The sequence below is a fragment of the Lampetra planeri genome, chromosome 34 (genome assembly GCF_965212315.1).
Source record: "Lampetra planeri chromosome 34, kcLamPlan1.2.h2, whole genome shotgun sequence".
NCBI classification, from domain to species: Eukaryota; Metazoa; Chordata; class Hyperoartia; order Petromyzontiformes; family Petromyzontidae; genus Lampetra; species Lampetra planeri.
The window spans coordinates 9,803,387-9,827,480 of NC_136140.1; the positions used below are offsets into that span (position 1 = coordinate 9,803,387).

The following is a 24,094-nucleotide window of genomic DNA, read 5'->3' on the forward strand; positions in this document are numbered from 1 at the left end:
ATTACCGAAAGAACCAAAGAGTAATTCATGCAGTCACGAAAGCTTAAAATCAAGTTTATACAGCATGCGTCAAGATCGGGTTCCAACTCACGACTTCCTGTATACCAGGCGAGGTAGTTAACGCTTGTTCAAAGTCGCCACGCTGGCAAGACGTTATCTTGTGGTAGAAAACCGGAGAACCTGTAAAAAACCCACCCATACACACGAGGCAGAAACGCTCAAAAGATCTACAGGGATGGATCCCAGAATCCATCACCGTACCCGCCATCTGCTGGCCACCTTGCAGATCCAAAGGACCGCTCCTCGCACTCAAGCTCCGACACGGACGCATACATCTCAGCCGTTTAATTTTTGCGAGACAACCAAAAGCAGTCAAGGCACACAACAGCAAGCATCTGCAGCTCCTGTTAACGCGATGGGAACACATCCAACGTGGGGGGGGGACCCCATTACAAACTGAACGTCATAAAATAAAACATAAAACAATTGCGACGGGCTTACTTCGGGTGTTATCCACTCGGCACCATAGCATCAAGTCCCATCACTCAACAGCGAACGCCACAAGGATAAACGCACGTTAATTTTTGTGAAAAAACCCACTTGTGCAATTCCACCACTCCGGTGGGTAGCTGTGAATTATGGAACGGCTTTGGAATGATACGAAACGTTCAGCACATTTGGGTGCGGGTTTCCTTTGACTCGAAGGTCACAACAAACTACATTTTCTTTCAGTCTATGACGGAATCTACAAAAACAGGTTCACTACTAAATCACCTCCCTGCAGGTGATCGTTTAGAGCTAGCCGTGCTCTGTACGTTTCAGTGTGCATGGGAGAAGGAGTGGCTGCGATTGTTGAAACCGCTCAATGAAGGCACTTGGATCGTTCAACAGAACGTGACGGCCGTACGGCTTCAATGTTACAAAATCAGGACTGACGACAGTTTGCAGCACGAGAGACATTACTTTTAAATCATACAACCGAAGTGGTGAAAACGGGGAAATATCAGATTCCTGAATCGAATTGCTGGGACCCAGAATTGTGTCAACGTGAAATCGCAACAGGGGATTGCATGGATTCAAACGGTAACTTTATTGTCGTGATTAAATCGCGCCGAATTCTCGCGTGCGCATGAGCGATCGGTTACTTACATCTTGCGCAAATTATCTTGCAAACGACTTGCAAATTGCATGGAGTGAACGAGAGTCTACGAGATGGAAATCATTTGAAACAATGCAAGAGCGTTGTCAAAAGCGGGACCAAAGATAAATCACATTTCATCGAATCGCATCAGACAATTCGGATGGCGACGGACGGATTCATTAATAAATATATTGTCTAGATAAACACATGGAATATCGTGTACGGGAATTATTTATAATGTACACAAGAAAGGTACACTCCCAACAATACGCTAATTTTATATCTCAGCTATTGGAGTGAACGAAAGTGTACACACGAGAAGATGCAAACTAAATTGAAAAACAATACAAAGGCGGCAAAAAATATATATATATTCTTAAGTCGAATCCTGAGCGCGGATTTAGACAATCCACAGAATCACTTGCGAGGAGTGAGATAATGAATCGCGACATGCCCAACGAGATACGCAAGCGGTAAACACACACACGGAGCAGCAAAAACATTCCGTATAATTCCACATTTTTTCCCTGCGCAGGGGGCTTCCGAGGCCTGCGCCGATGTGTCTCTTGGAGATGGCCACCAGGCGCGGTCGCACAGGTCGCCAGTCCGCTTGTGGGTCAGCAGAGGTCGAGATCGGGGGCTGGCGCCACGCTCCTGACTGCCACCCCACCGTTGGGATCCGTACCGGGTTTTTTTTTTTGACAAGTCAGTTGCCCGCCGAGCCACACCGAGAGGCAGAGGAGGGGACGGTGACGAACGAAATAAGGGGGGGGGAAAAACTCGGAGCTCCTGCGAAGGTTTTCCATTCGGTTTTCGCCTGGAGTGGCGTGGCGCTCACCCACAAATTGAACGTGCGCCTGGAAACCTGAAAAGAATGAAAGTCCCATGCTGGGCAGCACACTATGTACTCACGCATGCCCGCGCGCGCGTGTGTGTGTGTACGTATAAGTCTCAAGTGTCATGGAGTGGAGCCGCGGTACTGTGCTACAACAAACCCAGTGACCCAAGTTCACTTCCTCGCTCATGGGTAACATCAGCGACGCGTGGTATCTGAACCTGTCATGGACATCCCCTCCCCATTAGGTACCTGGTGCTGTGTAAACGGGAGCACTGCGGAGAAAAAAAGGCGGCTGGAGAACGGTGCCGGCCACACCATGTTAGCCTTAAATGGTTGCTCGCTATACAACATTTTCTGCCGCAGCCCGAAAATAAAACACGTCATCTTTGTTTTTGTGAGAAGCAAGTGAAGTGTGCGCGTGTGTGCTGCCCGCCTGCGCGTGCGTGCATCTCCACCCGCAGGCCGACGATGCCACAGCCGCCATCCCTACCCCTCCATCCCTCTCACAGCGCCGTCTGGAAGCTGGTGCCATTGTCGGTGACGGTGACCCCCGCCGGTATCACGCGCACCTCCCGCGCCGTCGCACCGCGCGCCGCATCCTCGTGTGGTGACGACGGCAGTGACGACTGCGATGACGGCGATGACGGCGCGCACTGCCGCTTTGCGGACCGCGCGTCATCGAGCCTCGCGTATTTTTTATTGGCGTCGTTGTCGCTGCCTACGTCGTCCATCTCCGTGTCATTGTCGTCGTCGTCCTCTTCGTCGCTGGACGAGGGCAGCGAGAGGTCGTGGCCGTAGGTGCGGAACGCGCTCACGACCCGCAGCTGTGGGGGGAGGGGGGGTGGGGAAGAAACGCGCGAGCCGCTTTCGTAAAGCGACCGGATCGATCGTAGGCACGTGGGCGCCGAGACAGCAACCCGCGTTGGAGGGTGCGCGAATGATCACGGTTAAAACTGCGGCGCATGTCAGGGGCGGGTGTGACTCGGTCAAAAATGTCAAAGTGCGACCCTGCAATTACTCGCTCTCGCACCACACTTGAACCGGACCGCACGAGGACCTTGCCGATCGACTTGCCGTGGTGAACACATTTACACAGCGGGGGGTAGAGATTGGCAGGGGGAGTGGGAGGACTTGATTAAACTTGCTTCATTGTTTCAACCACTGCGCCGTCGGGAGAAGAGACATTGCACCGGTGACCTTGGATCGCAGCTTTCAAGAGTGACCCCCCCCAATCTTCCTCATTGTTGGCTGTATCTCGCCGACGAGTTCAAAGTAATAATTCGGCACACTCACCGTTACCACTGCCTCTTAATAAAAAATTAAGTTCTCAACGGGCTGATGTATTCTAGATTGGGAAAACTAATTTCATTAAAACTGATTTTTTGTGCTTAGTTTGTTGTCCTTCCCCCCGCACTTCCAATTAGCACGTTTGGCTATGGATGGTGTGCAATAAATTCAACATACATACAAAAAACGCGGGTTACACACGCGGGACACGGTGCATGCACCTGCAGTATAGAGGACACGCCGCCTTGTTACAAAGAACCTCGCCAACCCCCAGAGCCACTTGAGCATCTCAGAGCTAGTGCTCCGACTTATTTTCACTGCTGTCATCCTTTTCCCACTTGGTTTTAGGTTTTATTCCGATTGTACTCCAAGCGGATCTCTCGCGCAGCAGTTGCAACCTTCCGTGTTCAGAGAACGTCCCCGCGGAAGCGGATATCACAGAGCTGCCTCGGAGATCCATTCTTAGACAAATCGGAGGTGCGGGGAAGGACAAACTAAACATGAAAGGCAGTTCTAAAGAAATGAGTTTTCAGTCTAGATTTAAAAGTGCATAGCTCCAGTGGCTTCCTAATATTGGAAGGAAGAGCGTTCGAGATGGCTGCAGAAGCGCATCTGAAAGCGCGTGATGCATTGATCGTCTTTGTTCAATGGACTAGTCAAAAGCCGCTGCTGCGAGGATGGCCGGAGATCACATGATGGTTAATGCTCTTTGACGAGATCAGCAAGGTATTGTGGTTCATTTGTGGCGAGCACTTTGTGTGGCATGAGTGCGACCTCAAAATGTATTTGTTCGCCAACCAGAAGCCAATGCAGCTCGGCGAGCACTGCACGGACACGGTCGGATCTTGCAGTATCCGTCACGACACCGCGTTGCCGGGAGGGGAGGGGCACAGGTAAAGACAGAGCGTGGTGGGGGGGGGGGGTGCTGGGGAGGGGTGGCGTGCGGGTCGGCGTCGTCACCTGCGTCTGAATGCGGTTGAAGCCGCGGATCCAGAGCAGCTGTGCCGCGCGCAGCTCAGACGCGTGCCCAGGGCCGTCGTACCCCTCCGACGACTCGGAGCTCCCGTCCCCGGCGTCGGACTCCTCCAACTCGGAGTCATCGAGCGGCCCGAGCTCACCGCGCTTCTCGTCCCCACCGGCGATGCGCTTCTTGCGGCAGAAGCGGTTTATGTTGAAGCTCGCGATCAGCTGTTGGCGACGAGCACGCGCAGGCGAGGAATACACTCATGGGTCTCCGTCTGTGAGTCTGCATGTACGTACGTAGAACTTTCGCACCGTACGTAGCCAAACGTGCTCATCGAGGGTGTGGGGAAGGATAACATAAAGTCGATGGGAGTTAATGGTTTTCTGTGCAAATCCATGGGTGTCTGTGCAAGTTTCGGGTCTTGAGGCAAGTCCATGGGTCTCTGCGTTAGTAACTACATGAAATACATTCGTGCGAGCCTAAGGGTCTGTTCTCTCCGCGAGAGGCCCAGAAGCCGTTCATATCGCCACTCGCTACTAACGTTAGCCATCGCCAAAAACCCAAATTCCGCGTCAAACATCATCAGGGCAGTGCGCCAACCACTCCACCACTGCTTAAATCAACGCGACAAACAAAAATGTTGACCTAGCGGAGTTGAGTTTTTGGTACTTCTGTTTGCACAATTGTGGACATGGGGTCCCTGCGGCGGGCGTTACGCTCGCTATCGAACGCGGCCTGGGGCGGCACTCGCGCGTGCTTCACCTGCCCCCACGACAGCCCTGGGGGCGGGCACTTGCACGTGCTTCACCTGCGCCCACGACAGCCCTGGGGGTGGCACTCGCACGTGCTTCACCTGCGCCCACGACAGCCCTGGGGGCGGCACTCGTGCGCACCTCACCTGCCCCCACAGCAGCTCGCCGAGCCCCAGGAAGACGCACCACAGCCACTGCTCGATGGTGAGCGGAGTGCAGCTGAACGGCTGACCTCCGAAATGCACGATAATCACCTGCCACGTGCGCACACCGGCACAACAACAACAACAAAGACAAGAGATCCCTCTCTGTGTAGCCTGTAAAATGAGACTGTTGGGGCAAGCGCTGCGAGTGAGGCACGTATTTAAGGTCGGCACAGCACATGAGGGAAGTGGGTGGCCAGCACCACACCTGGCCGCCTTTGTCTACCCAGTGGTGATGTTAAGCCACTTAATCGAGTGATCATTTGTGGCCAGGTAGCTTCTGAAAAAGAAGCCAATAGCTCAGCGGGCTTTACCTTGTAAAATAAAGAGTTTAGTTTTAAGTGTATATATTTTTTTGATCACCTTTTCTATACGTTACACTACTATCGTGTTTTTTTGTATCGTTTGATGTTGTAACGTTCAGACCCCATGTCCCTACTGGAAATCTGTAAAGGAGATTTACAGCTCATTGGATTTCCTTCAGTACAGATATTGATTTTGTTTACAGACCGCAGCTGCAACAGGTATTCATGTAAGACAAATTCGAACGAGGGGAGGCCTGTAACCCATTCAGATATGCATCACCGACGTTGGCCGCGACCTGGAATCAAAGCTCGGGTCACTGGATTTGTAGCACAGTGCGCTAACCGCTCATCACGCATAGACAGACATATTCCTCATGTAGCCCACACAGGATGTAGGGTCAAGTGCTGTTAACGAGTAGCACCTATGAAGGCCGGCACTGCACACGATGGGGTGGGTGACCAGCACAACACCCAAATTAGACAGAATCAGAATCTTTATCTATACCAGAGAAATCTTATGAGCTATGAAGCTTTTTTCACAGAAGTCCAAGTAGGGGCAGGTCAGGAAGCTACAACAACAAAACAAAAATCGATAGGAGTGCAAAGTATAGGAAAGGTGAGCAAGTCACTAAAAATAAACAAATAAAAATAGTTAAAGTGGTATAACAAAAAATTGCCAAAGTCTATCAATTCCTGCAAATTTTTTCAACAATAAATGCAAGCTTTGGCAAGGCATCAAAACAACAACAACAACAAGTCGCTGACCACAGCAAGACAGCGCACATTACAACTGAACTATCGATTCACGGGTAAGAATCAAAGTTACAAATCACATTGGCAAATGTGGTTGTATCCAGCACCAATCTTCTGTTTCAGGATATTTTTTGATGGAAACTTGAGGTTGTTCCAAAACGCTGGTGCTGCAACGGCAAAGGCTTTGTCACCCATTCCAATTCTTGTTCTTGGGGCAGTCAAGGAGGTAATTAGATGGACGTCTCAGGTTGGACAATGGAGTTAACGAATTCGCCAAGTATAGCGCGGATTTGTCAATAAGGATTTGATGGATGAACAGGGCCGAATGTAGATTTTGTCTTGCATGAAGTGATGTGAGATTGAAGTTTAAGTCGAGGTCACAATGGTGGGTCCTGTATAGCAGGGGTCCCCAACCCCCGTGCCGCGGACCGGTACCAATCCGTGGCCTGTTAGGAACCGGGCCGCACAGCAGGAAGTGAGCGGTGAGTCCGCGTGTGGCCCGCCCCCATTATTTTATTTACCACTTCCGTCCGCACCTCTTTCCCGCACTGCGAACTTGTCTCAGTCACAGTTTTGGTAAGCCCACAAGCTGCTAATCCCAAGCCAAAATGAAAAGGGGGGAAGACCCAATTATGACCCCCCCCCCCGGTCCGTGAAAAAAATGCCTTCCACAAAACCAGTCCCTGGTGCCAAAAAGGTTGGGGACCGTTGCTGTATAGTACATCCAGTGAAGCGCAGAATGATAAAGTGGGTTTAGTCTGTGTGGGGTTTCATTAGTAGCTGATCCGCAAGCAGCATCACAGTCGTCAAACAGTGCTAGAATGATAGCTTCAACAATTTTCAGGCACGATCAAAACGGGAAAAGAACGTGCGTTTCCGTATAAAAACCCTACATTTGATTTTCTTTGAGATGTAAATCAATGCACGGACACGGTAATATCTATCTACATTTTCAGCCCTTTGCTCAATCGCATCGTATTTCCCCCCCCCCAGGCACTTAAAACAACCAATTCAGGAAACACGTGAACTCGAATCTATTACAGCCATGGCAGTGCCGTTTGTTGCTGACAACTTGATGTTCTGGGATATTGGGCCTGTGCTTTAATTATTATTTTGTATGCATAGTGCCCATGTAAGTCTATGGATCTCGATGTAAGTTAATAGATTTATTTGCGAGTCACCTTTGACTGGGCTGAGACCATCAACAATCTCAATACACCTAATAAACCCAATTTAATCAGAGGCCACAGAATCTAATTTAAACCCAGCCCCTTGCCAATATTGACTCAGTTCCCGTACTCTGTACAAGTCATTGATTCCCCACGTGAGTCTAGGGTTCCCCACGCGGGTATAATGGTTCTTTCGGTGGTACCGGCTCTGGGGCCCACCTCTGTTTTTGGTGCCTTGAGGAAGAGCACTGCATTGGAAACGCGATATAAAACCACGATTTAGGATGATGACCTATTGGGGTGGGGGGGGGGGGGTCAGATCAAACTGGGCAGCCGCGGACTACAGCGATGGACGGGCCAGTGACGAGGTGAGCGACAGCGATGGGGCACCTGCGTGGCGGCGGTGCCGACGACGATGACGATGAAGGCGGGGTTGCGGTGGATCCCCGCAAACACGTTCCTCTCGCCGTGCACCTTGCGCGCGTTGATCTCGTTGAAGATCTGCATCATGACGAACGCGTTGAACAAGATGGTGTAGTGCTGCGTGGGCGCCGAGTGCAGGAGCGCGCTGCGACCGCTGTCGATGTCGAACAGGAGCTCCCCTGCAGAGGGACAGGTGGGACAAAACGGACGGACAGTTAAAACGACAACTGGGTTCAACAGACAGACAACCGATTGGACAGGTGGGAGGGACAGACACCAGATCGACAGACACATGTTAAACAAATACTTTTTTGTCTTTTTACTCCGAGAGTCATATTTGGTGTCGTGCTAGGAGCCGAGCAATCCATTGTCATCTCTTGCAGCTCTGTGATATCCACAGAGCTGAGTCCGAGAGCCCTTTAAAAAGTGACTCTGGTCCACACAATAGGGGGCAGCGCGTGTCAACCCACCATGCCACACCAAGTAAAAAAAAACCACGCTGCATTAAACATTTGGCTGCATTAAATTTACACATTATGATGAGCCACTTCGTAGGGCTATTATTTGTGGGCAGGTCGCTTCTGAAAAATAAGCTAAACGTTCAGTGGGCTTTACCTGGTTCGATAAAAAAAAGCTTAGTTTTATTTGTATATTTCTTTTAAGTTATTTTCTCAACTTTCCTATACTTTGCACCTCTATCATGTTTTGTATTGTTCGTTGTTGTAATGTTCTGACCAACCCTTCAGGATATCTTTGAAAAAGAGCATTATAGCTCATCGGATTCCTCAAGTAGAAGTAAATATTGCGATTCTGAGGTCACAGCCCCTGCTCATGAGAATTACAAATACCCACGTGGTCATCGTGCACTCTATGAACCGCACGGAGCTGCTGCTGATAAAACTGGAGCGGTGCGGCATTGGCACCGGACAGACGCGGACAAAAAAAAGGGGGGAGCCGGCGCTGGCGCCCGCACCGGCAAAGAGGATGGTGAAGGTGACGGCGAGCTGGTAGATGGCGTGGCCCAGGATGAACTTGGCCATGGTGCGCGACACCAGCGGGCGGTCGCGCCCGTATGGCCGGCGCTGCAGCAGCGCCGGGGTGGGCGGCTCCGTGGCGAGTGCCAGTGACGCAAACGAGTCCATGATGAGGTTCACCCAGAGCATCTGCACGGCCTTGAGCGGGGAGTCCTGCACGCATTGACCCACCCGGCGACACGCTGGAGCCAAGGATGATGATGTCTTGCTCGATTTCCTGCCACGGGCTGTCCTACCTCCCCCCAACCTCTCAACTGACTACTCCCCTCCACGCACTCTCCTACCTTTCCCTTCTCAGCTCATTCTGCTCCGCTTTGCGTACCCTCCCACCTCTCATCTCTCCACTCCCCTCCACGTACTCTCTGCTCCAGTAACCAAGGCTTTGCTGCGGCATCCTCAGGCTAGCTTCACTCAGTGGAAGGTCGCTCTCTCTTCTACTGCTCCCTCCCACCTGTCATTCGTGCTGTAAACTCCCTGCCAATGTTCAAAATCAGGATCAATACCGTAATTTGTCCTCTGCCTCTATTGAATAGAGGTAGGTCACAAACAGCCAATGAATTCAGATAGTCACATTTCATCATCATCAGCAAGGATGATCCACTGCTGGATGAATGAGTCCCCAATCCATCGTTGTTCTCTCACGGTCCTGCGATATTGGGCAATCCACGTCACTAGAGTGGAGATGTAGCAGTGAACTCTGCTTGTGTGGAGGTCACATTTAAACACGAAACAAACCCACATTGTCCATTTACCCTTGGGACACCACCCATGCCGGGTGCGTTAGCTCACCATGAACACACGGAACGTCATCGGTGTCATGTGGGCGAGGACATTGTGTCTCACGTGATGAGACAAAGGCGGTGCACGGTGGGGGGGGGGGGGGGGGGGGGGGGTGGGGGGGCACGGCAGGGGGGCCGGGGAGGAACCTGCGTGATGCAGGCGCCCGTGAAGGCCACAATGACGGCCGACACGTTGACCGTGAGCTGGAACTGCAGGAACTTGGCAATGCTGTCGTAGACGTTGCGCCCCCACATCACCGCCTTCACGATGGAGCTGAAGTTGTCGTCCGTCAGGATGATGTCCGACGCCTCCTTGGCCACGTCGGTGCCCGCGAGGCCCTGGGTGCACACACGAGGACGAAGACAAAGATCCCCCGTGTAGCCTTAACAGGCATATTAGGGCAAGTGCGATAAGCGAGCACCTACAATGCCCGCAACGGTACACGAGGGGGTGGGTGGCCGGCACCACACGCGACCACCTTCGTCTCCCCAGTGCCAATGATTTTACACACTGCACTACGGTACTCCTTTGAGGCTGAGTAGACCTAGGGGAGGCCCAGGAGCGGTTCAGATAATCGTCACTGGTGCTGGACGAGAGTGCCACACATGGCCCGAGGGGTGACACACTGCCCTGGCTGCCCCTCTGGGGCTCATTGTTGTCATTCATTCTGGGTGCCGGGTCCCAGTTGCCCCGTTCCATGCTGTGGTGTGGCTATGCTCTCCCTCGTCGCTCGCAGCGTTTCCCTCTGCTCGATTCCCCCCAACCGCCCGCCTCCCGCCTCCTGCCACCCCCAACCCACTCCCCGCTTTCACCATCACGCCGTATTACGTCTGCGAAGTGTCGAGGCATGGCTGTGTCGAGACGCGATAGAGAAATCGCAAAAACACCATGGCAAAGCCGATGTCTGCCTTCTTGAGTGCCGGCCCGTCATTGGTGCCATCCCCGGTCACGGCCACCACCTGCCTCCGGTCTGCCGCTGTGCTCTCGATTATTCCTGCACGTCGCACGCGAAGCCAAAAAAAAAGGTAAAGATCATGACGCTTAAATTGCATCACAGGTATCCCTCTGTTGACCGTTGAGGCAAGTGCTGATAAGGGAGCACCTATGAAGGCCGGAGCGGTGCACAAGAGGGTATTTTGTGTTTACACACTGCACCGGGTGCTCATTTGAAGCCTAAGTCAGCCTAGAGGAAGCCCAGGACCGCTAAAGATATCATTCACCACTGATGCGAGCTGCGGCTGGGAATCGAACTCTGGTCGTTGGGTTTTTGCTGCGCATTGCACTCACTAGTGCCACTGCTACACCCCAGCTCAGATAATCTTATATGTATTCATTGACCAAGTTTACAGATTTCCAAACTGAAATTGTTTCTCTTTTAACGGTTCACCTACTCCCCTGCCAGCCCTGCCCACTGCCCGTATCACGAGTAAAGTCATAAGGACAGACCATTTTAAACCAGTGACAATTCTCAGTGTCACAGCAGTTTTGGGACACCCAGTAGAGTCGTTGCCGAAACCAGGACGGACATTCGGCAGCTTTAAAACGCGAGGAGAGCTGCGACGTGATGCGAGTTTTGCGACGGGTCCAGGAGTGCGTGGCGTGCGCGACCTTTGACCAGGGTGTACTTGTCGGTGGGCGATGATCTGGCGAGCACCCGCAGCCTGGGCCACACCTTGTCGAACCGCTCCTGATCCACCTGCCAGGGCATCAGGCGTGAGACGACCGTGAGACGGGAGGGTGGGTGGTACAACTCGCTCACCTCACTGCCCCATTAAAATGGGGAATGTACGACTACCCAGGGTGCCAGTTAGCCAATGAGCTAAGGATGTTAGTCAATATCACCTGGTGATAATGCGACGAGGAATCCACCATAGACAGAATCATTACTACGTACATATCTGTTCATGGACAGTCGTCCTATTTATTTTCACCTTCAGTATGTCTCCTCTCAAATTTGCTTTGGTGTTCTTCCCAAAACTATATTTTGTACCGAACATGGTGGCCTTATTTAACAACATTTTCTCACACAAAAGCTGCCGCGATGAGCTTGCTACGAGACGTATTTCGATGGTATACTGGATAAAACGCTTCTATAAAAAAAAAATCGGTAGCATGATTCGCCACCGTGCGGGTGGTAATGACAAGCCACTTTTGAGTCTATGGCTCAAGGATCCAAGTTGTGACCCGGGGCGAGCCCCAGGAGTATGGGGGGGGGGGGGGGGCATGCACACACCTTGCCACTCTCGTCGCAAATCCTCTCGTTGAACTCCTTGCCTTCGAGGCACAGGAAGTCATTGCCAGGCACCAGGATGCCGCACTTTGTGGCGATGGCACGCGCCGTGCTGATGTTGTCGCCCGTCACCATGCGCACCGAGATGCCCGCCCGTTGGCACTGGGCGATCGCTCGTGGAACCTGCGGCGGGAACCCAGTTGTCATTAAATGTCGGGCTGACGTCGGGCCGACGGTTACAGCCACATGTTCAACATTGACCCAACGTTGCAGGTTTACTGGGAAGATGGATTACCCTGGGAACGTACGCACGCACAAGCGTGGCACACCATCGCGACTTTACACGGTATAGTTTTCGCGATAGAATTTTATAACGCCAATATTCCAAAGATCACAATGTGGCGATTATCGTAATATCAATTACAATAACTGACAATTTCAACTTGTAACGCGGCGGGAGCACCACACGGTATTTCGTTCCTCGCTCTCAAAGAGAAAAAAACAACTCAGGAGGTGCCAAGAGAAGGAATCAGATGAGTCAGGAAAGGCTGCAACCACGTGGCTAGCCGACACCAATTCCTCCCCAAGTTCTGCAATCCATGATGTAAGGTGTTATTGTGCCAGTTAGTGAATGTTAACTCGCTAATCATACTTTTTACAATTTTCTTGAATAGTTTTTTTTGCTAAGCTGAACTTCCAGTACGAATAAATATTACACCAACAGTTATTCAACAGTTCTCTAGAGGCCGACTGAAACTGAATTTGTGGTTTTGGCCAAAACCGAAACCAGACCAAAAGTTAAAAATTCACTTTCAGCCGAAACCGAAAGAGGCCATTTGCCAACTTTCGGCGCCGAAACCGAAACCGAATTTCAGTCGACCTCTAGTTCACTCAACATTAGCTCACCTAAGTGTCCTAATCATTGCTACTGTAGAACCTACAGTAGCTGTTGGGGCAAGTACTATGATTGCTGAGCACCTATTAGCCTCACCCACAAACTAAGTGACTGTGACATTACCACAATGCTCGTTCCAGGCTAGGCGCTCTGAGGAAACGACTGGCAGGAGGTCACAGAACAGGCCCAATGTGCCATGGGTTGACCGACTGCTGAGATGGCCAGCAGATACACCACCTGTGCTCCCCACTGCGCCAACTCGCTGCATCTCAGCCACCCGGCGTTGTTGTGAGCATAGCTCCTCCGCCCTTCGTTGTCACTGGCGCACGCAACTGCCTCCAACTGCCCAGGAGCGACCTTCATGAGCCTCCTCCTCCACCGAGGTCGATGTTGACACCGCCAGGACCGGTCACACCCCCCACACCCTCACCTCGGGCCTCACGGGGTCCTCGATACCGACGACAGCGATGCACACGAGCTGCGCCACGACGCTCTCCTCCTCGTCCCACGGGGGCTCCTCACCGGGGGGGAAGGAGCGGCTTGCGACGCAGATGGTGCGCAGGCCCTCGCGCGCCATCGGCTCTATCACCGCGCGCACCGCGGCCTGGCGCTCCGCCGCCGGGAATGGCACGGGTCTGCCGGTGGCGTCCAGCACCTGGGAGCACCTGCACGGTGGGGGACGACGGTGGGTGCGTGTGGTGGGGACGAGGGCGGGTGGGGAGACACCTACAATGTCACATTCAGGTGGTCGAGGCAGATAACTGCGGCGGGAGTAGCGGAGTGGCATCGCTGCGACGTCTCCTTTGTATTTGTGGATTGGGCATTGCGTCGTTGTAAGGTATCTGTTCTGGGTGACCGTAGTTGCACACTGGAGAGTTTTTAACTTTTCCATTTGTGCATCAGGTATCTGCATCTGCCATGGTTTGTGCGGATGCAGTTGAGGGTGGACCCCAGCAATATGGGTACACTACCAGTTTGTCGATTGGCAAGTCGCATGTGGTGGTGGGGTAAAGTGTAGGTAACTACCACCCCAGCAGTAAGAATGGGTGCACCACGGTTTACTATGTACGGCGCAAAATAAGTTCAACATATACATAGGTTGGTCCGCAGGTCACACGTGGTGGCATAAAGCAGGGTTCTGACCAACACAAGAAGAGTTGGCCAAAATGAATCTCTCCAGAATGTAAGCAAGCAATTGCGGGGCTTCACTTTTACCTTTGAATATGCAGTATTACTTCAAGAAACGGACGGCACATCCCGAAGGAGAGAGAGGGACCCTGAATGTGGGATAGCTCTGCGGATGGACGCGCGAGGCAAGGAGGCGGAAACAAAAACGAGGACGGAGACACAAAGGAGGGCAAGGGGAGCGGTCGTCCGAGGCAGGAGGGGTGCTGCAGCCAGGGCAGAGTGGAGAATGAGAAGCGGAGCTCCAACCCCATGCAGCCACGACGAGGAATTAGAATCGGGAGAGGCCCAGGACATCCGCTGCTCCGCACACCTCTGCAGCAGGATCTCGGAGGCGCCCTTGCTGTAGAGGCGGAATCCGCCCCCCGGCGCGCGCACCACGGTGCTCATGGACTTGCGCGTCGAGTTGAAGGTGTACACCTTGTGGAGCCCCTCCTCGGGAGTGACGTCACGCACCGCCTGGTAGTCGCCCCCCAGCGCCTCCACCAGGCCCAGCAGCGCGCACTCCGTCTTGTTACCCACCTGGCGGGGCAGCCCACCCTCCCGCTCGGGGGGCTAGGGGGGTGGGGGGGGTCGGAGACGATGAGCTTGGAGATGGACCCACGAGGCACGTGACGAGTACAGGCACGAATGAAAACGCACGCATGCACAGACACGTGGATTCATGCACGCACGGACACGTGGATTCATGCATGCACGCACGCAGACGGCACGTGCGTACAAATACGTATGCGTGCGCACCACGCCAGACCACCTTTGTTTCCCCAATGGTGATGTTTACACACTATTCTATTCTTGCGCACGCCAATATATTCAGGAGCTAAAAGCCAATATCGAGGTATATTGGCCACAACGAGAGGGCTTCAGCATGGAGGGAGACTATCTAGTTTAGCCATTGCTCTGTTGAAGGTACACACCAGGTACTCTTTTTATTTTAAAAGGTCGATATTAAGAGGCCCCAGAACTGCTTTAGGTAATCGTCACTGGTGATGGTTGCCGTGAGCGGAAACCCAACTTGAGTCGCCGGATTCGTAGTGCAGTGCGCTACCACCTCTCCCACATACACACGTGTAATGGGTTCCGGAGACTTGTAGAGGGCACGTCTTTATTCCACACACTACGTACTTATACACACACGGACTACGTCTACCACTTATCCCCAGCCTATCTTCTTAGCGTGCCTAGCCTCGTTTCGGTTCCCAGGTCCTCCGGCTACGGTTACCCTAGGGGATGTTATCTGACCCGAGCCAGCCAAGGTGCGGGTCCAGACCACTGGCTTCCTCGGACCTCGCCCTTACATGGGCGTTGGGCCGGGAGTCCCAGAGTCTCACCACTGGCCCGCACAGCGTCCTGGTCTTCTGGCTTCTGTCTGCGACTAGCCCCGAGCTTCTGGGGAGGTCCCCCTTTATGCCACTTGCCCATCGAGGGGCGGGGGTTGTGTGGGATCCTGGAACCCCCGCAGCCCCTCCCCCCCGCTCTTGGGCTGGACAATGCAGCCCCTCCCCTGGCGGTACGAGGTACCGCCGTAGATGGGCCCTGTCCACCATTGCAGGTAAGTGCGGCTCATCTACAGTCGCTACACATGCATTCCCACTCGCATACAGACGCAGCAAAGACACATGCACGCACCAGGATCTTGCTGGTGTAGGCAGAGTTGATGGTCATGGCGTTGCACAGCTCCACGAGCATCGCCGGTGGCAGGATGGGGGGTCCCTGGCCCCCATCGAGCTTGTGATGCTTCCCTCCCACGTACACCTGAACCCACCAACACAGAGCGAGAGATCACCAGTGCGGCCTACACGAACGAGCTTCCGGGGCAAGTGCTGTTAGCGAGCACCTATTACGTAGGGAACGGCACGAAGCATGGCCAGCGCCGATGTGATTGTGGGGCGAGCCTCGTACGCACAACAACACTCGTGTGGTTCATAGTCAGCGGCGAGCGGTTTACCTGCACCACAGTCATGCGGTTGGTGGTGAGGGTGCCCGTCTTGTCAGAGCAGATGGCCGTGGCATTGCCCATCGTCTCACACGCGTCCAGGTGCCGCACCAGATTGTTGTCCTTCATCATTTTCTGCAGACAGAGGCATTCGCTTCAACAACAACACCACGATGACAACAACAATAACAACAGTCTGTATTTACACAGCAAAGCCTCACCGAATGTCAAGACCGTTTCTCAGGAGGGTCCTGCTGCTACACTGGAAGATTTGGCCAATTTCATGAACGACCGTTTTGTAACGTGGAAGGAGAAACCCCACACACGAGGGAATAACCCTCAGGTCAATTGGCGCCAAGAGTGGGCAGAGAGGAGTCGAGTGACATGGGATGGCAGAGGTAGGAGAGTGCATGGAGAGGAGTAGAGGAAGGTGAGAGGGGGAGAGTTAGGAGAGTGTGTGGTGGGGAGTAGAGTGATACGAGAGAGAAGAGGTAGGCAGGAGTGAGTCCATGAAGGATATTGAAGTACGATTTTGGAAATCGATTGCCGACTGCACTGGGAGCTGGTGGAGCGATCGGAGTGTTGCGGCGATGCAGTGGTCTCGTTTACGGGGTGCCGGTGAGGAGTCTGGCAGCCGGATTTCGGGGGACGGATGGGAGCCAGTTGTCAGGTCCAATGCGATGGAGGCACGGATCAGCAGCTGGCACATTCCTCCGAGAGGGTGGGGGGGGGGGGGTTGGACGGTGTTTGGCGCCGCACCTTGACGGAGTAGGCGAGTGCGATGGTGACGGCGAGGGGCAGCCCCTCGGGCATGGCGACCACCAGCACGGTGACGCCGATGATGAAGTACTTGACAAAGTACTGCATGTAGATGGTGGTGCACTGCGGCAGCCACGTGCGGTCCTGCACCCCGAACGTGTCGATCACGAAGTACAGCACCAGGATCACCATCGTCAGCAGCGACATCACCAGGCCTGCGGGGGCCGGGAGGTCGGCAGGGGGATGCAAGTGGGGGGGGGGGGGGGGGGGAGAGGTCAAGAGGTTAGAGGTTTTAAAGCTCTCATTTCACTTCTTGTCATCTTACTCCAGGTGTGAGGATTAAAAAAGATGCCGGTATTGTTTTTGGAGTGGCCGGGTAGCTCAGAGGTCAGAATGCCGAGCCGACATCGCCAAGATCCTGGGTCCTGACACGGTGCCGATCGCACAATTGTGATAGAATCTTGGGGAAAAAAAGACCAAAAAAATAAATGCAAGCGACGCATTTGTGTTTTGTCATTTTTTTCTAACGTGGCTTTTGCAGTGACACAGTGGTCAGGAAGATAAACCCCAACGATCGGCGTCACGGGGCGCGAGCCTTGTGTCTGAGTTGGCCTCCCCCCCCGCCCACGACTTAACAACAAAAGCTTCTCCCCGAAAGCGATGCGATGGCACCATGGAGACAGAAGAGGGGCGCCGGCAGTGGTAGCGTGGGGCGCGGGGGACGCACCGGCCTTGCCGATCTGTACGGCCAGCTTGGTGAGCTTCGCCTGCAGTGGGGACCTCTCCTTCTTCGCCTTCTTCCTTCGTTTCTTCTTTTTAGCCTTCTTCTCCTCCCCCTCCATCTTGGTCCTCTCTCCGCCTAGCGGCGAGTCCACTCTGCCGGCACCGGTGGCGTCGGCGTCGGCGCCGGTGCCGTCTTCAGCGAGCGGCCACATCTCAATGTTCCGGGCTCCTGCGCAGACGAGCGCCAGCACAAGACACAGCGCGGACGTGAGCGCCGGCCCCAGCGTGGCGGTGGTCACGGTTTCCGTCGGGAGCAGTTGCCGGCGCTGCCGCCGCCGCCACCTTCCGGGTGCCGGGACATGCTCACCCTGGGGGGTGTCGTTGGCGACGGCTCCAGTCATCCCTGCGGGAAAGATCGGAGATCGAATGACACGACGACGACGGACCAGGTGCCGTCGCTCAGCCCGAAACGATCACAGTTTCAGACGTGTAGAAATTCACCTCCCCCGATTCACGGTCGATTTTAATTGATGGATTTGCTTTGACTTGTTTTTATGGTTTAATTTTGTTTCTCATCCCTCCCCACCCATCTCGTTTGTACAATTTTGTTCGCTCCATTAGCCTAACATTACAATGTTTTTATAAAAATAGAAAAAAGTTACATCCCTTTGTCAATCCACTGCAAAATTAAGCCCCCCCCCCCCCAAGCCACGTGGGGGTTGTTTAATCCTACTTCACCATGCTGGTTGGGGAAGAAGAGGCCCAGGATTGGTTGAGAAATCACTCGCCATTGACATTCACCGTTGCTAGGAATCCAACTCGGGCCTCCGATTACAGAGCGACTGCGCCACAGCTCCACCAAGCAAATCATCAATATACCAAATACACGTCATTGAGTGTAAAAAATTATCTGTAAATAGTCAAAACATAATGCCGATTTGAAAAAACCAATAACATAAGGATAAGGAAAAAAAATTGGCAACAGATGTTTAATTTTTCCTTGCAAAGACCTTAATTCGATTAGGTAATGAAATGAAAACACAAAGACCCCAGCAAAATAATCACACTTAATTTGTTAAATCCAAACACTTTGAGCCCTCTAAAGAAAATTACCATATGGATATAAGATTTATATTTGGGACCAAATGTCAGAGATTGGAGGAAATTTGATTCGAATTTTGTTTCTGAAGCAACTATTTCAAACGATCAGAGACATGGGGTAGATCTTCAGCGTACATACCGTACATCTCTTGGGGGGCCTGTCCAGGGATGGGAGAAGTGGGGGGCGGAGATTTGGGGGGAGTGCGGGGGATCTTGGGAGTGGCTGCTTTTTTTCCTGAGAGAGCAGGAATTTTGGTAAAAACGGTTTGGGTCGTTTCAGAGTAATTACCACGGGCACAGCCAGAGGCGGGTTTTGTGGTTCATTACACACGGGGTTCAACGTGACGGTGACGCGCGGCAACGATGGGGCAAAAGGGAGAAAAGACAAGGAGGGTTATTAGAGTCACGTCAGAGCTTTGGTGAAACTGGCAAAGGAAATAGTCACCGTCCAATATCCAAATTGGTTGTACAGGCCGTGCAAAGTAGTACAGGAGACATTTTTTTAACCAAAAATGATTCTTCATCAGAGTCCTAAAACGCATGTACTTGAAAAAAAGACAAACGAGGATGAGTAAATGTTTTTTTGATAGGGTAAAATAAAAAAATGTATCCTTTTTATGGATTTCGTTAACTGAAATTACAACAAAAATATCGTCGCCATTGCTGGGTGAAGCTCCTCATGGCATGCAAGTTATGGGGATGTTTGACCATATTTGACCACACTGGTCAGTGTGGGTAGGTGAAGGGGGGGGGGGTGTGGCCAGGGGGGAAGGTTGTGTCCAAGCAGAGTTCAGATATCAGTTGCCATCGATGTTTGTCGTGGCCTGGAACTTAACTCGGGTTTCCTGGCTCATAGTGCAGTCGTGCGTAAACCACTGTGCCACTGCTCCACCCATGCGACTTGCCTAAACACAGCCTCCAATTCAAGAAACTCGTGTTTATACACCTATTGCTACTCCAATTAATCAGATGCAATTGTATCCATCAACCTAATACAATAAACTTTTCACCTTCGGCCATGAATGATACCGAAAAGGGCAGGCTGTCCAAGGTGGCGGTATGACAGTAGGGTCCAATCTAGATTTGAAGCTTTCGTGACTGCAGGAATCCACACTCTTTGGTTCTTTCGGTAAAGTCACGTAGGTGCAAAATAAATAAAATTACGACGTTTCGGGCGCAACACAAGTGCCCGTCATCAGGTTGAAGCAAACCACAGCAATAAACAACTGACGGGCACTTGTGTTGCGCCCAAAACGTCGTGATTTTATTTATTTTGCACCTATGTGACTTTACCGAAGAACCAAAGGGTATAGAGCAGGGTCCTTTATTCCTGGTCTGATTGCACTGTGGGTACATCCAATGGGGGCGGCAGTGGTTTGCGGTTCCTTAAGACTCAGAGGGGGGTCAGAGCACCGATATGGCATCGCAAAGATCCTGGGTTTGAATCCAGGTTTCAGTCAGTTGCGATTAAACCCGGCTCTAAATTGTAATCCGCCGATGGTGTCGGCCACGTCACAAACGATCGCATATGAACAAACCATTGCATTATATTTTGTTCTGCACTTAACTTGCCTAAATTCCAACTGTGAATGAAAATTATTTGGTATATTGGTTTGATTGTTATGCACCCTGACATAACAGGATGGGAAAGTGCTGTGTGGACCAGAGCTCACTTGCAGCAGAATCTGAGGTAGCTCTGTGATAACCACTTCAGTGGGCTATTATCGGACATGGAGGGGGGTTGCTTTGCGATTGGACACGTTGCCTCTTGACGTGACATGGTAGCACAACCCAGATACAACTGGGGGATAAAAGACGAATACAAATTATGGATCCGTATAGAATTGGCTGATGTTTCAAGCAATAGCCCTTCTTCAGGAACAGAATGAGGATTGGTGTTCCACTAAAAGTCTCCAGATGGACAACTTTTTACAATACATGTCAATTAACAACTGCATTTGCCAACTTTATATTTCCCAGTTTTATAATTAACCTATCATTAAGCTTAGCGCAGTTGGTTACGTACGGTGCAAAAGAAGTTCAACAGACATACAAGAGCCAGACAAACCGTACTGCCATTGCACAGCATCGGTTAAATGCACCGAACGACCTTTCCTTAAAGACGTGCGCTAAAATCCACTCGCACACAGACGGTGTGGCGGGCGAGCGAGCGAACGAGTGGGGGGAGCAGGCAAGCGTGGGTGCCGTACTTCGCTTGCGCTTCTTGTCGGGGCTTTCACCGGACGTCGCCCCCAGCAGTGTGAAGATAATGCCGCTCTGAGAGTTGATGCCCACGGCGGTCACCACCATACGGCCCGATCCCTCCATCACGTGCGTGCCTGGGCACAGCGCAGATGCGAGAAAAAACAAGAAAAAGGATTGCCTGGTGGCCCGCGAGCAGAAATCGAACGCGAATCACCAGGGGGTTTCTAGTGTCGTGCGCTACCACTCTCTCACATTACAAAGACAACGATCCGTATAGCTTTAACAGACCGTTGGGGCAAGTGCTCTAATCGAGCATCTGTGAAGGCTGGCATGGCACACGAGGGGGTGGTGTGGCCGTGACACACACGAACCTCATCGTCTCCCCAGTGCCGATGTTTTCACAAAGTGCCAGGTGTCCATTTAGAATGGAGTCGACCTACAGGAGGCCCAAGTCTGGTTCAAATATTTGCCACTGTTATTGGTCACGAGTGGGAATTGAACTCGGGTAACCGAATTTGCAGCGCAAGTGCATTGACTACTGCACGACCGCTCCCACACAAATGCAAACAGGCACAACAGCAACCACCATTCACCACCAAGTGGCGGTGACGCCCCCATGGAGCTTGTGGCAAGCTTGAAGGCTCGTTGGCAGAAGATCACGGGACAGACCCAGGTGTCATGCATTGACCAACAGATGACTGGCCAATGTACTGCCTGTGCCCCCTATGCCAACTTCCTGTGTTTTAGCCGCCCGGCACTGCGCTTGTTGTTGCGAGCATCGCTCCTCTGCCCTCCGCGATTGTTGGAGGGCGACTGCCACCAATTGCCCAGCAGCGTCCTTCACGAGCCTCCTCTACAGAGTCCGATCCTGAAACCGCTGGTGTCAAGATCGGACTCAGTCATCAGCATGTCCACCATGCTCCATATCCTCTTATGCCACATCACCTCCATCTCTTCTCTAGCCATTTAGCCAAACAAAAGCGGTTTGTGCATGCGGTGGCTGGACATGCGGGCTACATGACCCAGCCAATGCAGCCTTGCCTGTCGGAGGAGCTCACCGATGGGACTGAACATGCACATGTACATAGATGCGCACACACACAGACGCACGCACATGAACGAAAAACACCCCATGGAAAGCCACTCAGCACGACCGGTGCGGAATGGGGTGTGCGGCACGTACCAGACAGGAGCATGGGGTCACAGTCGGGGCTCTTGCTCAAGTGGTCCGACTCCCCCGTGAGCGAGCTCTCGTCCACGGACAGCTCGTTCCCCTGCAGCAGCACACCGTCCGCCGGCAGCAGATCCCCTGTGGCACGATCAACCAAGGGGGCCATCGATTTAATTGGGCACAGGGGATGCACGCCCCAACCAATTGGGAGGCCGATCTGCGTTGTGGGAAGCAGACGACAGAGGGGGCAATCCATCCGATTGCCTCGTTAGGCTCTTACCTGCGCGTCCCTCCACGATTTCGGAAATTTTATCTTATCGATCAATAACAGCACAATAATTAGATGGCAAAGCGTTTTAGCGTTTTATGGAGCACTGTGGCTATTCAACATCCTCATTTTCGTGGCTTGTTTAATTACTCCTCGCGTAACCAGCCGCAGGTGCGCTGCGTTTACGCAGATTGTAATCCAGCCCGGTGGCTCCGCGTTCCGAGCGAGCGGCTTGCAATCGGAAGGTCGAGAGTTCAAATCCTCGTTGGGGGGTTGACTCGGGTTATCATCCCTCCGGGGCCGATAAAATTAGGACCACTTTGTGAGGATGTCAGCAGCAGTCATGCTATAAGAAAGAGATATCGCCCCTGCCATAGCAATGTAAAATTTCCCCCTATGGCTCTATAGGGCTGTCAATCGGGGGTGAACACCAATGCCTCAATACTCATTCGAGCAGAAAATCACTGACTTTTTGAGATATCGTTCGTCAGTGGTATCACAAAGTGGCGTTTTGCCTAGACAGAGTTTGTCCCGTAAATCAGGACTTTCCTCGATAAGGCTCGTAAAATAGCGCGGCGGCGTCGGGCGGGCGTACCTCGGACGTATTCATCCGTGCTGGGATGGTGGCGATGGCGTATTCAGTTTCACACACATGTCAAAATCACGGAATGCAACAAATAATTGATTCTTACTCGCACGATTACACACGTGTACTACGAGGAGATCAGAAAAAAACACCACGTTCGCCAATAACAATGTTGCCTCAAACGCAAGAATATGTTTCGAAAAAGGTGACATGTCGGGTAATGTACAGCGAGGGAAAAAAGTATTTGATATCCTGCTGATTTTGTACGTTTGCCCACTGACAAAGAAATGATCAGTCTATAATTTTAATGGTAGGTTTATTTGAACACTGAGACACAGAATAACAGCAACAAAATCCAGAAAAACGCATGTCAAAAATGTTATAAATTGATTTGCATTTTAATGAGGGAAATAAGTATTTTACCCCCTCTCAATCAGAAAGATTTCTGGCTCCCAGGTGTCTTTTATACAGGTAACGAGCTGAGATTAGGAGCACTCTTAAAGGGAGATTAGGAGTACTCTTAAAGGGAGTGCTCCTAATCTCAGCTTGTTACCTTACCTGTATAAAAGACACCTGTTCACAGAAGCAATCAATCAATCAGATTCCAAACTCTCCACCATGGCCAAGACCAAAGAGCTCTCCAAGGATGTCAGGGACAAGATTGTAGACCTACACAAGGCTGGAATGGGCTATAAGACCATCGCCAAGCAGCTTGGTGAGAAGGTGACAATAGTTGGTGCGATTATTCGCAAATGGAAGAAACACAAAAGAACTGTCAATCTCCCTCGGCCTGGGGCTCCATGCAAGATCTCACCTCGTGGAGTTGCAATGATCATGAGAAGGGCGAGGAATCAGGCCAGAACTACACGGGAAGATCTTGTCAATGATCTCAAGCAGCTGGGACCATAGTCACCAAGAAAACAGTTGGTAACACACTACGCCATGAAGGACTGAAATCCTGCAGCGCCCGCAAGGACCCCCTGCTCAAGAAAGCACATATACATGCCCGTCTGAAGTTTTCCAATGAACATCTGAATGATTCAGAGGACAACTGGGTGAAAGTGGTGTGGTCAAATGAGACCAAAATGGAGCTCTTTGGCATAAACTCAACTCACCGTGTTTGGAGGAGGAGGAATGCTGCCTATGACCCCAAGAACACCATCCCCACCGTCAAACATGGAGGTGGAAACATTATGCTTTGGGGGTGTTTTTCTGCTAAGGGGACAGGACAACTTCACCGCATCAAAGGGACGATGGACGGGGCCATGTACCATAAAATCTTAGGTGAGAACCTCCTTCCCTGGGTCGTGGATGGGTATTCCAGCATGACAATGACCCAAAACACACGGCCAAGGCAACAAAGGAGTGGCTCAAGAAGAAGCACAT

General features: G+C 52.1%; 1 protein-coding gene across 8 annotated transcripts in view; it reads right to left on the minus strand.

Moving 5' to 3' along the window:
- Nucleotides 1-330: 330 nt before the first annotated feature.
- Nucleotides 331-24,094, minus strand: part of LOC144730124 (plasma membrane calcium-transporting ATPase 2-like) — a 41,794-nt gene continuing 18,030 nt past the window's right edge. For 3 of the 8 annotated variants that reach the window (XM_078610696.1, XM_078610698.1, XM_078610697.1), the window contains exons 5-22: nt 21,867-21,992; nt 20,689-20,817; nt 18,618-18,713; nt 17,382-17,780; nt 16,655-16,869; nt 15,908-16,030; nt 15,589-15,714; nt 14,273-14,514; nt 13,205-13,439; nt 11,883-12,062; nt 11,258-11,345; nt 10,537-10,643; nt 9,796-9,987; nt 8,809-9,022; nt 7,803-8,014; nt 5,129-5,236; nt 4,227-4,454; nt 331-2,803 (exon numbers count right to left, since the gene is read on the minus strand). In XM_078610696.1, the coding sequence (XP_078466822.1) occupies nt 2,483-2,803; nt 4,227-4,454; nt 5,129-5,236; nt 7,803-8,014; nt 8,809-9,022; nt 9,796-9,987; nt 10,537-10,643; nt 11,258-11,345; nt 11,883-12,062; nt 13,205-13,439; nt 14,273-14,514; nt 15,589-15,714; nt 15,908-16,030; nt 16,655-16,869; nt 17,382-17,780; nt 18,618-18,713; nt 20,689-20,817; nt 21,867-21,992 (3,341 nt within the window). In that variant the 3' untranslated portion in view covers nt 331-2,482. The remainder of the gene's footprint in view (nt 2,804-4,226; nt 4,455-5,128; nt 5,237-7,802; nt 8,015-8,808; nt 9,023-9,795; nt 9,988-10,536; nt 10,644-11,257; nt 11,346-11,882; nt 12,063-13,204; nt 13,440-14,272; nt 14,515-15,588; nt 15,715-15,907; nt 16,031-16,654; nt 16,870-17,381; nt 17,781-18,617; nt 18,714-20,688; nt 20,818-21,866; nt 21,993-24,094) is intronic. The other 5 variants (XM_078610701.1, XM_078610702.1, XM_078610700.1 and 2 more) reach the window with 4 other exon arrangements.